The 18390-nt window shown below is 38.1% G+C and overlaps 1 protein-coding gene across 3 annotated transcripts in view; it reads left to right on the forward strand.

The window, feature by feature from the left end:
* Window positions 1–15609, forward strand: part of LOC136877253 (uncharacterized) — a 285454-nt gene extending 269845 nt beyond the window's left edge. For all 3 annotated transcript variants that reach the window (XM_067151121.2, XM_068228579.1, XM_067151120.2), the window contains exons 11-12: window positions 5472–5664; window positions 15364–15609. In XM_067151121.2, coding sequence (XP_067007222.2) covers window positions 5472–5651 — 180 coding nt within the window. In that variant the 3' untranslated portion in view covers window positions 5652–5664; window positions 15364–15609. The remainder of the gene's footprint in view (window positions 1–5471; window positions 5665–15363) is intronic.
* The last annotated feature ends 2781 nt before the right edge of the window (window positions 15610–18390 follow it).

Raw genomic sequence — 18390 nt, forward strand, 5'->3', positions numbered from 1 at the left:
TAATGAAAAAATTGCTTTGCATTCCAGCTATTTCATTTCTCTGTGAGTGTGTTCAGTGATGCTGGAAATATTGTTACTAAGAACATGTCTACGCCCTGACATGTCTGAAGTTCTGGAACAAAGATGTGTGAATTTAACTAACTCTCAACTTCACAGTTTCAAATTTTTGCATCATTATATTGATATAGGCTACAGTATATTAAAAATATTAACTTAATTGCTTTTTATTTTTTTTATTACTTGCATGCTACCAATACAATTAAAATATAAAAGAACGTCTTCTTTATAGCGTTATCAGATTATAAAAATATATTATGTCAGGTGTTTATACTGTGTAAAGCAGATTAAAATTTGGTTAATCAACCAATTAATCAATTAAAGATATTTGGTTAACTGTTCAAAATTTTTAATTGATCAACAGCTCTAGAAGAGATCTGGTGATAACATTCCTAGATGTAGAAAATGTTTGCAGTAGTGTCCCCAGAGCAAAAGTATGGGAAGTAAAGCAATGGGAGGAATTTGGAAAACAATTGATAGAATATGTGCAAGCAATGTACAAAAATTGAGCACTGTCCTGATACAAGTGGGGTGGACAGAATGGTTTTGGAATGAAACTGAACTCCAACAAGGAAGTGTGCTATCACCACTGTTATTCATAATGGTTATGGATGAAATTTTGAAGAAAACAGGGACAGGGAGCTGATATTGCGGTGTGGGGAGTAAACAGAAAGGAAATACAAGTGCAACTCAACATGTTGAGTGAAATTATTGAAAATTATGGAATGAAACTCAGCGTGGAAAAGAGCAAGACAAGGGTGTTGACTAGGAAAGTAATTATAAAAATAAAGAGACGTTATCTTGAAATTGTGGAGAGCTTCAAGTACTTGGGAGGCGAACTGATGCAGAGTTGGTCATGGAGATCAGTAAAAGGATTCAACAGTATAATGTGTTCTACCCAGAATGTGAGAAACCTGGTGCGAAGTCTGAAGAGGTGATATATAAGATATACTACTGTCTAATACTGACATATGCAACTATAACCTGAACACTCTCAGAAAGGCAGGAGAATAAAATCCAGGCCAGTGAAATGAAATTTTTTAAGAAATCCAATAGGAAAGACAAGAATGGACAGAATAAGAAATGAGGATGTTGGGAAGGAAATTGGAGTGGAAAAGCTATGACAGAATGGAGGAAGATAAACTGAAATGGTCTGAACATGTTAAGAGGATGGAAGAGGCAAGGATACCAGAGCAGATGATGGAGCCCCAGATAGGAGGGTCACCCAGACTAAGGTGGCTGAAAATGATCAAGAATAGTATAATTAGAAGAAACATGGACTGGAACACAGTTACAGAAGAAAACTTGGGTTGGATAGAGGAAGGTGCTATAAACATCCCAACACGGCAGGAGCTGAACAAGGAATGATGATGATGATGATGATGATGATGATGATGATATTTGTCAATGAGGGTTTGCGGAATGAGTCCTGAGTTTTTGTTGTTTAGTTCTAGTTCCTCGAGAATTTTACTACGGGCTTGTCTTTCCACAGAGTTGTAGGACCTTCTAAAATCAAACATGACTACTGCCTTGTGGTTTCTGATCTTAAGAGTAGGCTAGTACTGTTGTGAGGTTGGAAATTTGCTCAGCATAAGATCAGCTCTTCCTAAAGCTTCTCTGGTATTTCCCCCAGTTGACCATCTAGTTGATTCTCTGCCCTTGTCAGTAAGGCCATAGACAATACCTCGTATGTTACTTGGTAGTTCACGTCTATAAAATCTCATTTCTTGGAAAGGGTGTGGATCAGCTTTTAAGGTCCAGTCAGATGTCAACTTCTCAGTTCCCCAGATGTTCTGAATCATCCCAGTGAGGAGGTTGTTCACTGCTTTTCTATTGGCAACTTTTCAGAGTTCAGCCACTGTGGAGTCCTCTCCGGCTGCCTTGTTTTAAATGGAAATGTCATGGACCATGATTTTATTTCCAGGTAAAATATGAGATCCATTAGCTATGAAATCAGTTTTAGCTGTTACATAAAACTTGTAGCATGATTGCTTGATTTCTGACACAGTGGTAAAGGGGAACCAGTCTTCATTTTCTGTATCTCCATCATATCAAGTTATTGTCCTTTCTAGTACAGGTGCCTTCAATTCAGGGTTTCCAGATTTCAGGGAGAAGAAATAGGAACAGTTATGTTGACAATGAACTTTTGGTACCACAGTGAATCTGTAGATCAAAAATTGCATAGATAGTTTTTCAGTTGAAAATGAAAACCTACAACCTGTTTTCCAGTCCTTGACCGGGTCAGGGATGTAATGAATGAAGCAGATATAGGCTGTTAGTACGATGGGGTCACCACTCCCAAAGTGATTTATTAATGAATGATAGATGCTATGAAATGAGAATGGAGAGTGTTGCTGGAATGAAAGATGGCAGGGAAAACCGGATTACCCGGAGAAAAACCTGTCCCGCCTCCGCTTTGTCCAGCACAAATCTCACATGGAGTGACCGGGATTAGAACCACGGTATCCAGCAGTGAGAGGCTGACGCGCTACCGTCTAAGCCACGGAGGCTCTAGTTGTTCAGTTAACTTTTTTAATTTCCATATTTCGTCGCCATAAGACCTATCTGTGTCGGTGCGACGTAAAGCCCCTAGCAAAAAAAAAAAAAAAAAAAAAAATTTCCATATTGGTACAAACACCTAGTGCATATTGATGTATCACTTGCAGACACAATGATTAAGCTTTTACTGTTTGATATATAAATAAACAATTAATATTTTTCACTGGATCATGCTCTTTTCCAGCACCTTTTTTTTTTTTTTTTTTTTGGGAAATTCTATCTTGTAAAAATCACAGCAACTTTCATTATTTTACGAATGGATGGTGTCATTTTAAGACTTCACAGACAGAAATTTGAAACTTGAACATTCGTTAATCACCCCACTTCCGTACAGTCGATTGTTTGCATGGGTTGAAGTTTCAAGGCAAGTCCACAATATTCGATAACTCATTCTTTGATATGACTGGTACTTTTAACCGTGTGATGTTTGTGTTGTCATTGGAATTGAATTGAAAGCCGGGATAAAAGGCTCTGTTCCACAAATTCTTTGTTCTGCTCCATTTGCTTGTTTTGATTTAACCCATATTCTTTGACTACGAGATGTTGTTCTTTGTTCACGAAGCTGGTGTTCCTTGAATGTTTTGGCCTTTTAAGGTTGACATATTTTAATGATCATAGGTTATGATTTTCATTTCCGTGTTGACGTATAACTAATATAATAGGGTTTGAGGGATGTTCCACCATTCAAAACAATGTAAAATATTTGAAATGTATTAAGTGAAGACTGGTTTAGACTCCCTTGGAGTCATTTTCAGTTCTTGCAGAATAATTAAATCAAAGGGAATCTGATAACAATCATCATGAGGATTGCTTAAATACATTTCAGTAGGTTGACATAAAACATGACAAATTATATACACAATGACATGAAATGCTTGGCACTTTAAGAAAGTTCCTGGATCTGGGTTAAAAATACTGCCGTGTGTTTGTAGAAAACGGAACAGACTTGTCGATCTTGTTTCAGTCAACTTGAAAACACATGAATTAGTTGAAATAAAACACATTTAACAAAGAAATATATGACAAATGTAGAAATTGCTTTGTTCTAGGTCATGTAATCTTGCAGTGCTTTTGTAGAGCATGGATCAAACTTGTTGGTCTTGTGGAGAGCTGATGTTAAGAATAATTGGTAGATTAAATTAGCTGAGGGGTTGGGGGAACATCCTTCATTATGGAACATCTGCTTTTGAAGTTGAAACTGTCGTGTACTATTGTTGTTGATGTAAGAATTGATGATGGTATGGCCGTGGTTTATGGCACTGTGTCATTAAAGGTGGATGTCTGAGGAAAAAGAAAAGAAATGAGAAATTTATGTGTGTGTTTGGGTTTGGTTATAAAGTGCTTTGAATAGTACTTACTCACCCTTGTTCCTGTTCACGTTGACCTGCCGTTAGAAGAGTGGGATGCGCTCTGTTCGACTGTGTTTGAGTGTGTGTGGTGCTTATTGTTGGCTAGGAGAGGGGGGGAGGGGGAGGAGAGAGCAGGGGGAAGGGCAATGACTTGCTTTGTGTCGGTTGAGGTGTGCGAGAGTGGGGGAGTGATTTGTTGTCATTTGTTGTCGCGCCATTCTGCCTAGATATGTCTTGAGTATGAGGGGATGGATGGCCTCATAAAGAATGTTTGTATTTTTGGTGGATTCGTTCAGATTATGACTAAAATTGACTTGTTGGTCTACCGATATGTAAAACATTTCCTTGATATTGAGTAGAGGTCCCTTTTCCATGGTTTCAATAATTTGTGGATCCTTGTCTATATCGGAGAATTTATGATTGGACTCGTGCATGTGTAGACCCATGGCTGAATGTCTGTTGTGTTTGACTGCATTAATGTGTTTGATGTACCTTCTTCCTGTCTGTCCACTGTAGCTTGGTAAACAAGACTGGCACTTTAATCTGTAAATGCCTGATTTGCCAAACTTGTGGAGCCAGTGGGCTTCGTAAGTATAACCGAATTAATGCTCTCTATTCTCACCATACCCCATTGCAATGCAGAATGTGAACTTGTTTGCAGCCTTGTGAAGAAAAATAGAACAGAGTTCAGATCATCCATGTCCAATGAATCTGTGGAGGAAGGTAAAAAGGCCACAACTATAACTTTAAAGTCGAACTAGCATGTGATTTGCAGTGTGTATTATATTATTTCTTGCCTGTGTTATATTAAACAAGTTTTATTGTGTAAAGCCTTTTTCAATTATCACATATCTGCTTAATTTATGAAGAAAGTCCTGTTATGTATGCTCCAAACTAATATTCACCATGCCTGCTGCTGTTTAACATGGATTTCTTCTTGATTGTTATGTTCATCTACAAATCCTGATTAAAGCATGGATTATTGTATTTTGTAGCCCTGAAGTATTATTTTCGTCAAGCTGGGGCATTACAAGTTACAGGGACTACAAGCAGGACGTAAGGTCCTACCCTCTCCATGCTTGTTCTGGAGCACAAGATGCTTCTCTTAAGACTAGCTGTACATAAACTGCTCCAAAGCAAGATTGGCAGATTCTTCTTTCATGCATCAATCGAAGAAAGCCTAGCTATTATTGATATATTCCAGATGCACTGTGGTCGTATTAGTGTGGCGGTAGCAAACCAGTATGACTATCAGCCTCAGAAGACACTCTGCTTTAGAACTGAGGATAAGTTTTCTGTAAATTTACAAAAACTAACTCGCCATCAGTAGGCATTAAAAATGTATATCAGAGCAGTATCGACATTGAAGATATCCATCCTTTTATCATTTTTTGTTTTGTATGTTGATACGGGAATCCAAAATGTTTTAAAAATTCTTGTTTGCAAGTTTCTATCCATGTAGCTAAGACTGGTGAACATCATGTTCTGTATTTTTCTTGTTTACAGACGGACATGGCATTGCATCCATTCATAAAAAAGAGAAGGTTACTGTGGATTTACTACCTTACAAACCCTGAAGCGTTAAACACCATTTGTTCAAGTAGTCGTACAGTAGAATCCAGAATGTCCTATGAATCTTCTCGAGAACATTCCACTTTGCCACTTTATGCATCTACACCTAAATGAAAATTTGGGAGTGGTAAGTATTGTACTGAATATCTAGTTCAATTTCTGAAAAGAAAATATCAACATGAGGCATAAGAACTAGCCTGTAACATAGGGGACTGGGTATCTTTGTACATTAACACCCTTCAAGGGCAGTTACCATATTTACTAGCATAAAAGACTAATTTTTATCTGTTATTTAATGCTGAAAAACAGGGGATAGTCTTCTGTGCACATATCTCAAAAATGACTGTGGTAGCAAAACATGAATTCGTACGAAGGTGGTTTGAAAAGTCCGTGCAAAGTCCGAGAGATGGCACCACCGGCATGTATCGAGGTCATGTTTAGTTAGTAGCATCTCTTAAATGAAAGCACACCAAGTTTCAGCCATATTGGTCTATTTGTGTTTGGCACTCGTGTGAATCAAGGAAGTCAAGTGATTTTCAAGAAATGGACGAAAAAGAATTTCATGTGGTGATAAAACATTATTTTATGAAAGGCAAAACGCCTTAGGAGACTAAAGAAAAGCTTGATAAACATTATGGTGACTCTGCACCTTCGATTAGGTCAGTTTATAAGTGGTTTCAAAATTTTCGGACTGTCCATATGGGCACAAGTGACGATGAAAGTTCTGGATGGCCTGTGGAGGTTACGAATCCAGAAATCATTGACCAAATCCATGATATGGTGATGGATGACAGAAGAGTTAAGGTGCGTGAGATTGCTAGTGCTGTGGGCATCTCGACTGAACGCGTACATAATATTTTGCATAAACATTTGGACACGAGAAAGCTATCCGCAAGATGGATGCCGCGATTGCTCACGCTTGACCAAAAACGGAATCATGTGAAGTGTTGCAAGGATGGTTTGAAGCTGTTCCAGAAGAATCTGGAGGACTTTAAGCATCATTTCGTCATTGTGGTTGAGACATGGATACATTACTATACTCCTGAGACCAAACAACAGTCTAAACAATGGGTTACCAAGGAGGAATCTGCACCAAAAAAGGCGAAGACCGTTCTTTCGGCCGGAAAGGTTGTGGCGACTGTCTTTTGGGATTTGCAAGGGATAATCCTCATCGACTATCTGGAAAAGGGTAAAACTATTACAGGTACATATTATTCATCGTTATTGTACCATTTGAAAACCGAGCTGCAAGAAAAACGCCCGTGATTGGCCCACAAGAAAGTCCTTTTCCATCACAACGCGCCAGCTCACACCTCAGCAGTTGTGGTCGCAAAATTAATGGAAATAGGATTCCAACTCATTTCACATCCTCCATATTCTCCAGACTTGACTCCCTCAGACTACTATTCGTTCCCCAATTTGAAGAAATGGCTGGCGGGACAAAGATTTTATTCAAACGAGGAGGTGATTGCAAACAGTAATGGATATTTTGCAGACTTGGACAAATCCTATTATTCGGAAGGGATCAACAAACTAGAACATCGTTGCACGAAGTGTATAAGCCTAAAAGGAGACTGTGTCGAATAATAAAAAAAGTTTACCCCAAACACGTAAGTAGTTTTTATTTTTGCACGGACTCTTCAAACACCCCTCGTAAAATTGTAACATCCTTAAAAATATATTACAAAACAGATTTATTATCTGAGTAAAATACAGTTTCTTGTTTATAGATGGAGATGATATTGCCGCTGGTCATTAACATTTATATTTTTTCCTACATAAGAGTGTGTGTGTGTTTTTTTTTTTTTTTTTTTTTTTTTTAAGGTTATCCATTGAGTAGCTCTAATTTAATGTTCAAGTATAGCATCTGAAATAAATAAAACTAGAATTAGGCATATTCTACATTTTAACTTAAAAGTTGACTCTTTTACTATTATCATAAGACACTATCAAACTTAATTGAAGTTATCTGTTGTTACATTCCATCATCACAATCATCATGGTCTCTGCTATCACTGCCTTCCAAGTTACAGAATTGTTGGTTTCTCATGACATCTTCCGATCCATCCAACATACACGAAATTCCAGTTTTCTTGTACTTCAGTCAATGATTTGCTGCCTGATGTGTCCTCAGGCTCAAGCTATCCACTCGCACACTGTTCATGCCTTGTGTGATTTTTCAACAGTATGTTCATGGAGAGGACAGGCATTAGCCCTTCCATATTATTGCGGCGTAGGTGTTCATTCAGAACAGCTTGCTTTTTATAGTGTAATTAAAGTGACTACAAAAGTGTCTTCTTCAGCAGGGCTCCAGGCGGTGACCTCACACTGTGCATAAATAATTTTTCAGCTCTCATAATTTTGACAAGTCCCCTTGAAGCTTCTTTAATGTTAATAATTGACTCTTCACATATCAAAATAAACTTGAGTCTGATCCATGTTTCTTATCTCTAATAAGAGATCCTGGTGTTCTTGCCACTGGCTAGACGTGAACTACTGTATAGTCTTGCATATTTAATGCCCTTGCATAATTTACAAATCCCAATATTTTTGGATCCAAAGTGGAGAAAAAGAAATGTTCCCATAACTTCTTCGATCATTCATCATGCAGTTTCGGATGAGTTTCGAAATAATGATGGCAACTACTCAAGTAGCAGCCTTCCTGTTGCAAAACTGGGCATTCCACATATCAATCAGTCACTACTGATCTGCATTTAGGGCAGTCACCCAGGTGGCAGATTCCCTATATGTTGTTTTCCTAGCTTTTCTTAAATGATTGCAAAGAAATTGGAAATTTATTGAACATCTCCCTTAGTAAGTTATTCCAATCCCTAATTCCCCTTCCTATAAATAAATATTTGCCCCAATTTGTCCTCTTGAATTCCAGCTTTATATTCATATTGTGATCTTTTCTACTTTTAAAGACACCACTCAAACTTATTCGTCTACTGATGTCATTCCACGCCATCTCTCCACTGACGGCTCGGAACATACCACTTATTGCAAGAAATCAGCTTCATTTCCCGTATCAAATCCTATTTACAGTGAATGAATAGCAGTAAATTTCCACCTTTTTGATACTTATATTTGCATTTGCATTAAGCAAATCAATTAATCATATATAGTACATGTTTCATTCCATTTGGAACATCTTCAGCTGTATTACAACGCTTAGGTGAAATTACAAAGTATTTATTTTCATAAGAACACAAGTACCATGTTATATTTAAAATGTACGTGAATTTAAAAATAAAAATAAATTCAAATCAATGTGGATGGTTGAATGGGGTGGTGAAACGGGAGGGAAAATGGATTTAGTTATTTTGGCCTATTTAAAGAAATACAGACAGGAAGGCCTCCCTATGGAAGCTCCCACTTCTGGCAGGCATTTTAGCCAACATTTATCTGGATCATCTTGAGCAGACCAAAATAATAGGACAAATAGAGGGTCTCAATCTATGGATACGCTTTGTAGAAGACACTTTTATAGTAATAGATCGAAGAGTGAACAATAGTGATAATATCTTCAATATTGTAAATTCATTAAATTCCAGAGTAAAGTTTACTGTAGAAAAAGAAGGTTCCATAAATTTTTTAGACATAAATATAAGACGGGATAAGGAAGAGTAGATTTTGCCAACAAGGTATGAAACCAATCTTTTATATACTAGGTTTCCTCGTGCAGAGTAAACACACTCTTTTAAAGCTATCTCCCATGTTATTTCATTCCAGATTTCGGGGAAGCTCTTTTAATAATAGTATGACAGCAATCAGCTTCAGGGATCCTGAATTAATTGAATTCAAGAGACACTTTAATAAAATTAAAACAAACATTTGCCTTGGAAGGAACAAATGAATAGAACATCCTTGTAAAATATAGAACAGTGACAAAGGAAAATTATTTTTCAAAAACTTTTTATTAGTAGACAAGCAGAATATATGTCATAGTGGAAAAGTGCTAGAAACATAAACATTTTTTATAAGATATGTTCAGAAGAATATAGTTTTTTATAATAGGCTAAAATAAGTAAATCCATATTCCCTCCCATTTCACCGCCCCATTCAACCACCCACATTGATTTTGATTTATTTTAATTCTTAAATTCACGTAGATTTTAAGTAAATAAATACTTTGTAATGTCACTTGAACATTGTAATACAGTTGAAGATGTTCCAAATGGAATGAAACATGTACTCTATATGATTAATTGATTTGCTTAATGCAAATATAAGTAACAAAAAGTGGAAATTTACTGTTATTGATTCATTGTACATACCATTTAGTCATGCAGCTAGTCTCCTTTCACCCTAGTCCTAAACTTTGCAACATTCTTGTAACGCTACTCTTTTGTCGAAAATCACCCAGAACAAATCAACCGGCTTTTCTTTGGATTTTTTCCAGTTCTTGAATCAAGTAATCCCGGTGAGGGTCCCATATACTGGAACCATACTCTAGTTGGGGTCTTACCAGTGACTTATGTGCCCTCTCCTTTACATCCTTACAATCATATTTATTACCCAATGAAGATCTTTCCTTATATTAACACCTAGGTAGTTACAATGATCCCCAAAAGGAACTTTCACCCCATCAACGCAGTAATTAAAACTGAAAGGACTTTTCCTATTTGTGAAACTTGCAACCTGACTTTTAACCCCGTTCATCATACCATTGCCTACTGTCCATCTCACAACATTATCAAGGTCATTTTGCAGTTGCTCACAATCTTGTAACTTATTTATTACTCTGTACAGAATAACATCTGCAAGAAGCCTTATCTCTGATTCCACTTCTTTACACATATAAATGATACAAATTAGTCCAGTATAATAGTTCATCGACCATCTCAGCGTTTATCAACTGCATGAAACAGTCGATTTCTGTTGACATCTTCCTCGCCTCTCCTTCTGTACTGGCAGTATTTTTACAATATTCCTTGCTTTCACCCTCGAAGTAAGCTTTGAAATATCCTTCGTGGAACACATTGTTCCTCCATCTCTCCCGAAGATAAATTCCCTTTCGTGTCTTCATAGATCTCGCTGTCCGAATCGGCCTCCTGCTCCGTATCACTGTTATGATCCTGATCCGATACGTTTATAATTTCCTCCTCCCCATCTGAAAAATCCGAGGCAGAGTCCTCTATTTCATTGGACAACTGGCTCAAAATGTCAGGTATGTCTTCATCATTGACAAAACGAGACCTAAAATAGAAATATACTACATGTAATTACGCCTGACTTTGCCTAATTACCCAATTACCCAAAAAGTACAGAGGAAAGGAAATTTTAAAGAAATACATTTTACTTAAATGACCAGGCGTGCGGTTGACTTTGTCAACCAGTTTCGGGTTCGAAGAGTTCGCTAGAAATAATTACACATGTATCGCTTCCACTGTTGTCGAAACTCGACTGAACTGAAGGTCAAGAGTGAGAGCAAAGGTATTAGTTGCGAGGTGGTGAAAGACTGACAGTAGGTTCGAATCCCACTGTCGGCAGCCCTGAAAATGGTTTTCCGTGGTTTCCCATTTTCACACCAGGCAAATGCTGGGGCTGTACCTTAATTAAGGCCACGGCCGCTTCCTTCCCACTCCTAGCCCTTTCCTGTCCCATCGTCGCCGTAAGACCTATCTGTGTCGGTGCGACGTAAAACAACTAGCAAAAAAAAAAAAAAATAAAGACTGACAGTTCTAGTAATTATGGCTTAAAATAGCGTGCTGGTTGACAAAAACAACCAGCGCACCCGGTCTAGGGTTAAAATGAATGTTCAAAATGCTGTAAGTGAAATCATTACCATGACATACCTGCCAACTTTTACGGTTTATCCGTAAAATTTATGGAAATTGCAGTATTTCACGATTTTACGGATGGACGGTGTCATTTTAAGACTTCACGGACAAAAATTTGAAACGTTAACATTCGATAATCACTCCACTTCCGTACATTTGGTTGTTTACGGGTATCAAAGGCAAGTCCACGATAGTCTGTAACTCATTCTTTGATATGATTGGTATTTTTAACCATTTGATGTTTGTGTCGTTATTGGAATTGAATTTAAAGCTGGGCTAACAGTTCTTCCATGTGAATTTTAGGCGTCGACAGGCTCTGCTCCGCAGATTCTTTGTTCTACTCTCTTCGCTTGTTGTGATTTAACCTATATTCTTTGACCAGGTGAGTGGTGGTCTTTGTTCACAAAGTTGGAGTTCTTTGAAAGTTTTGGCCTTTTAAGGTTATGACATATTTCAATGAAGTGTTAGATTTTTTGTGTTATAACTTTGTGCTCTGCAGTTTCCTGTATTCGTTGGACTAATTACATTTGTTCCAGTGACTGGGTATACCGCTATTAGCGAAGCCCAATTAAATTATAAAGAAGAAGAAGAAGAATTATGTTTGTTCCACGTGTGTGTATGTTTTTTCACCATATGCATATTCTTTGTTAACGAGGTTGGCGTCGTGTTCATTTAATGGTTTAAGACTTTGTGTGCTTTGACATGTTTTAATGAAGTGTTTGACTGCCTTGAGTGTTTGTTATAATTTTATATGAAGTCCAGTGATCCAGGTTCCTTCCGATGTTTCAGTATATATAAAGACATTTGTTCTTGGACATTTTCATACTCTATATTCCTATAGTAGATTATCATGAATAAATCCAACAGGAAACAGTACTTGATTCAAAATCAAAGAAGTGATGATGAGTTAGTTATTGGCATTCTTCGAATATAGTGAACTATCTCCAGGATACAGATTAATCCCTTGTATTTTCATCAGTGAGAAACTAATTTTGTACTGCCTGTGACTGACTACATCATGAACAAGTTTCCACTCAAGGATGATGTGTTAAAACACGCTCAAGTTGCTAGGTTAGACAAAATTGAAGATGCATAGTTTTGTTCCATTCGTATTTTCATGGAAAAGTTCCATATCATGTTATGCAAGGAAGAGAATGAAACTACAGATGAGGTGGTGAATGAGCTTCAGAGGCAGTTCACAGCTCTTCAGGTAGATGACAATTTGGTTGCAAATCAAGATGCTGCAAGCAATTCCAGTTGGGCACAAATATGAAAAATTTGTGGAGCCAATGGACTTCTTAAGAATAACAGAATTTCTAGAATAATGCTCTCTATTCTCACAATACTCCATAGCAATGCAGAATGTGAAGGTGTTTTCAGCCTTGTGAAGAAAAATAGAACTGAGTTCAGATCATCCATGTCCAATGAATCTCTGGAGTCTATTTTAATTTGAAGACCAGGAGTTCTGGTCCCTGTTATGACAAAATATTTTCTCGAGCTTTTTTTTTTTTTTTTTGCAGGAAGCTAAAAAGGCCACAACTATAACTTTAAAGTCGAACTAGCGTACAAGTGCAGTGTGCATTATATTATTTCTTGCCTTTGTTGCGTTAAACAAGTTTTATTGTGTAAAGCCTTTTTCAGTTATCGCATATCTGCTTAATTTATCTAGGAAGTCCTGTTATGTATACTCCAAACTAATATTCACCACACCTGCTGCTGTTTAACATGGATTTCTTCTTGATTGTTATGTTCATCTACAAATCATTGGCCTATGATGTAAGTAGATATGATTTCATTGAAGTATCCTGTTTAAAGCACGACTTATTGTATTTTGTAGCCCAGAAGTATTATTATTTTCGTCAAGCCAGGGTATGACACAGATGTTGATTCCCATAAGGAAAATGAAATATTTGTCCCGAATGAGGAAAATTTATAATACCAATATAAATGGTCCGTTATTGGACATTATAAATTCTCCAGCTAACTCATTCCTGGTTGCCAGCATTTTGCCCTCGTGTGCTAGGTTGGGCTCATCAGTTGGTACCTAGCACACCTACCAAGACGCTGGCTAGTGCATACCGTGGAGGCCACTGCGTAGGATACTTGGAGCCACCGGCATTGCCAATGCACTATGAGAGACTTTGTCTCTTTACCAAAAATTGATGCCTGCTTGGCTATGAGATGACATAGATGTTGAATCCCATAGGGCAGGGTTGGCGAACCTATGCCACGCGTGTCGCTAGGTGACACACGAACACGATTTCGGTGGCATGCCACATGAACGTAATGTTTTTATATACGTTTTGTACTACAGACAATACATATCTTATTGTGTTCCACGTGTAAGAAATAAATATCGAAAATCTAAATACCAGTTCCATCCGGACATTCAATATGGCAACACAGCCACATTGATATGGTACGTCCAAAAGTCAAGTGAGATAACAGTGTCGTTTTCTGGTGGTTTCGTATACGGACCTCGCAAACATGTTTTCGGTGCTGAAAAGAACAGAAACTTAACAAAGGTAGTGACCAGATTTTTCAAGAACAGTGGACAAGGGAATTCGGACTGACAGAAAGAAGTGTTGCCAGTGTTCGCAAACAATTGTATACCTCAGATTTAATGTAAAGCGCCGTTTCGAGACTAATCATTCAAAAGTTTGTTCCATGCCAAATGAAGAAAGAAGCGAGTTTGTGTCACAAAATATTGAATATTACATAAAACAAACTAGTTCTTCTGTATCATCTTTTCCGCCAAGGAATAATATCAGTGCAGCTGTTTCTATCTGTCTCACTGGATAGTACGACATGCATGGGATAATTGGGAATTTGGAAAGGAAGTCGCCGCGGGGGGGAGGGTGTTGTAGGGTGTAGCCATTCCTTAAAGGAAAATAACAAGTGGCACAGTCAACAATTGAGAATAATAAACAAGACTTAAAATGGCACACTAGTTGGAAAAGGTTCGCCATCCCTGCCATAGGGAATCTGAAATATGCACTAGCCAGCGTCTTGTTAGGTGTGCTAAGTACCAACTGATGAGCCCAACCTAGCACATGAGGGCGAAACGCTGGCAACCAGGAATGAGTTAGCTAGAGGATTTATAATGTCCAATGTATGTATGTTTAGTCCTCAGCCCGAATGCTGGTTGGATCCTCAACAGCTCCGCTATCAGCTGTCATAAATGGCCTAGGTATCACTGAAGAGGTGTACTAGGGAAATGAGGAGTGGGGTAGTCTCCCGTTGCTTTCCTCACCGAGCCAGACGTTGCTATTGCATATCAGTCTGCCAAGCCCACTGAAATTCATGCACCAACTGACCCTATGAGCAACATTTTTACACCATTCATAGCAGGGACTGGCTGCATAAGGAATGGCATTACTAGCATCACTCATACCTCAGTCACTTTCATCTTGTCAAAGCCAAGGATAAAGCTGAGACAGATCACTGAAAGTAACAATATTGCTCTAGCCCATACCAGAAGACATAATGCACTGTAAACACTACGTCTTGCCAGCAAAGGCATAATGCCCAATAACGGACCATTTATATAAGCCAGGGTATGTCGAGAATCGTTAGATGTTTTTATCGCGCGTGAGTTTTACTGATAGCCCTTTTCAAAAGTTGGCAGGTATGCCATGACTTAAATAAATTTTGACCAAGTGAATGGCTGCTTGTTTTGGGTCACATAACTATCAGCGTGCATTTGGGGGCTAGTGAGCTCGAACCCCACTGTCGGCAGTCCTGAAAATGGTTTTCCATTTTCACAACAGGCAAATGCTTGGGCCGTACCTTAAGGCGATGGTCGCTTCCTTACCACTTCTAGCCCTTTCCTACCACATCATAGTCACTTAGTCACTATTGAAGATTTGCTATGCTTTTTTAATAAGAGTTTTTATCAACAAAAATATATTAGAACATGATCCAGCTTTTTTTCAGTTTTGTCCCAGCAGTCAAATTCACCCCATTTGATGGTACCAGATTAGTATACTGGAACTATATTCAGAAAATATTTTTTTAATGAAACTCTTTTTGTTCTGTTTTAGGTTGAAAGAGCTTACAGAAACAAATCAGAGTCCTTACTTGTGTTCTCCATTTGTGAACCTCAAAGATAAACATACAATAATTTCTTAATTTTGCTTGTCTGTGTTTTGTAATAAGAATCAGCTGTTGGTATAAATAGGGACTTCTGTAATTAATGTGTTACTGTATTTGTATATACTGTATAGTTGTATATTGTGAGAGAATTATACTTCTTTTGTAATTGGAATTATATTTCATTAAATGTTTGCTGTTCAGTTTTAAATATTTCTTAAATGTTAATTGGTTGCAATTGGTTAAATTGCTTTAATATTCAGAACAATATAATTTTGTTGTAAATTTCAAAAAATGCAACACCTCAAGGTATTTAAGAAAGTGAGGTATAATTTAACATTTGTCATACTCTATTATGAAACTTTTTATCATGTACTGAACCTTAGGAAATCCCTTTCACAAGAATGCAAGGCTTTGTTTCCATAACCAAATTGTTACCTCCATGTCTGGAGGATGAGGAAATTCTCTGACCTCCTACTCGCTGTTAAACAGCACATACAGGAGTGAAGATGACTTTTAGCTTGGTGAATGCCACTAGGGCAGTAGCATTGGTCGAGGATGGATGCAGCTTGCATAATGTAGCGGAGTTGTTACCCTGTGCTCCATCAACAATTTCATATACCATACAGAGGAATTTCGAACTGGGTTCATAATCTTGCAGGCCAGGATTTGGTAGGTGGTGACCACTCTTTAACACTTTAAAATTGGTTCTCAGTGAGCTGATTCAAGAAAAAAGCAAAGTGAGTTAAGGGCTTTTCTTTGGATTGAAACTCCCAAGATTGGATCTGACATTAACCTGAAATATCAGAAACGAATATTGCTTATATCTTTACAACCTTGCAGTACTGGCAACATTCAAATAAGTATCTAATACATTTTCTACAGAAAATGAGTCTTTCTTAAAAAATAAGTCAACAAATCCATCAAAATATTTGGCAAAGTATATCACTGAATGAAGCCAGTATGTCAGTACAGGCAAAATCTCGATGGATGTCAGCAAGGTATTGTTTATACTCATTTTTTTACTTCCTTGCATTTCAGAACACATTTTTAAACTCCAAGACAACAATGTTTAATTCTTTTAAGCTTTCTTGGCATATTTCTCCCAACAGTGAACTTACGGCACCAGTTGGTAATAATAATTTCGTGTGGCTATTTCTAGCCGAGTGCAGCCCTTGTACGGCAGACCCTCCGATGAGGGTGGGCGGCATCTGCCATGTGTAGGTAATTGCGTGTTATTATGGTGGAGGATAGTGTGATGTGCGAGTTGCAGGGATGTTGGGGACAACACAAACACCCAGTCCCCGGGCCATTGGAATTAACCAATGAAGGTTAAAATCCCCGACCCGGCCGGGAATCGAACCCGGGACCCTCTGAACTAAAGGCCAGTATGCTGACCATTCAGCCAACGAGTCGGACGGCACCAGTTGGTGAAACCATAGAAATGATCCCCAATTTCAGCATATGAAATGGCGTTTGGCTTTTAGTGCTGGAATGTGTCCGAGGACTTTGGGTAGCCAGGTGCATGTCTTTCGATTCGACACCCGTAGGCGGCCGGCACGTCGTGATGAGGATGAAATGATGATGAAGATGACACATACACCCAGCCCCCGTGCCAGCGTAATTAACCAATGATGGTTAAATTTCCCGACCCTGCCGGGAATCAAACTCGGGACCCCTGTGACCAAGGGCCAGCACATTAACCATTTAGCCGGACATTTCAGCATATAAGGGAAATGGAGTACAAATGGCTATAACATTATTGAAATAAGTCTGCAAAACTGCCTGAGATGTTGGTTGTATTTGCTGCTTCTGTGAAACTACAGGAGCATGGATATAGCTGCTGACAAATTTCACCATCTAAAATTCCTAAAAGTATTGCACCGGACAAGTTGGCCGTTCAGTTAGGGTCGCACAGCTGTGAGCTTGCATCCGGGAGATAGTGGGTTTGAACCCCACTGTCAGCAGCCCTGAAGATGGTTTTGTGTGGTTTCCCATTTTTATACTAGGCAAATGCTGGGGCGGCACCTTAAGGCCACGGCCGCTTCCTTCCCACCCCTAGGCCTTCCCTATCCCATGGCAGTGCAATGTAAAACAAATCAAAAAAAAAAAAAGTACTGTAAAAATGCAATTTACCACCGTGACCTGTTGTTTCATCACAAAAGACAGGAATTGGTTTGCCAACAAGAAAGTCTTTTTATTTGTAACTTAGCTGCTTCTACACACATTGGGAAATATTGTTTCTTCAGCCAGTCAGCGGTAGATAAATTCCTGGAGCCTAGGATGTATTTTTCCATCCATGATCGTACAGCAGGGTTGTCAACTTTCTCAAGGGGAATGTTATCCTAAAATACATTTACATTAGAGAATGTGCATAAGATATGTATGAATGTAAATTTAGATAGTAATTCAGTTGAGATTGGAGTGGGGAATATTAAAATTACATATATCTCAATGGTTTTAATTAAACTAACCACAATATTAAAATATTTGTTAACTCAATTTTTGCTTCTTAAAATAAGTATTGAAAAGGAATAAACAAGTGTAAAATCAAGTCGTATAAAGATATGAACACAAAAATTCATAGTAGGAAGTGGTCATGCTAGTCCGGGAGGGCATATACAGTTAGCAAGTGGAGATGTATTTTTTCCCCTAGTATGTCGGCACTGCATCGTGCTTATCACAGGATAGCTTGCAGTGGTGTTGTTACTGGCATACTAGCCGGCCAGTGTCTTAGGAAGGTGTGGTATCCAGCCTATGAACACATGCCACACTGGTAATTTGTGATGATTTGAGTTTCCTGAATTTCATTTAGCTATCTTAATTGGAAGCCATATTTTTGGTCATCCTCTATAACACTAATCAGAGAGAAAAAAATGGAAGGGATCAGACACTTCAAAATATAAAAGTATCAGCCAAAGAAACACAAGGGCCAGGAAGGGTGTGAAAATGAGACTCCCTAGGCCTCCACACATAAT

This window comes from Anabrus simplex, chromosome 7, assembly GCF_040414725.1.
Source record: "Anabrus simplex isolate iqAnaSimp1 chromosome 7, ASM4041472v1, whole genome shotgun sequence".
NCBI lineage: Eukaryota > Metazoa > Arthropoda > Insecta > Orthoptera > Tettigoniidae > Anabrus > Anabrus simplex.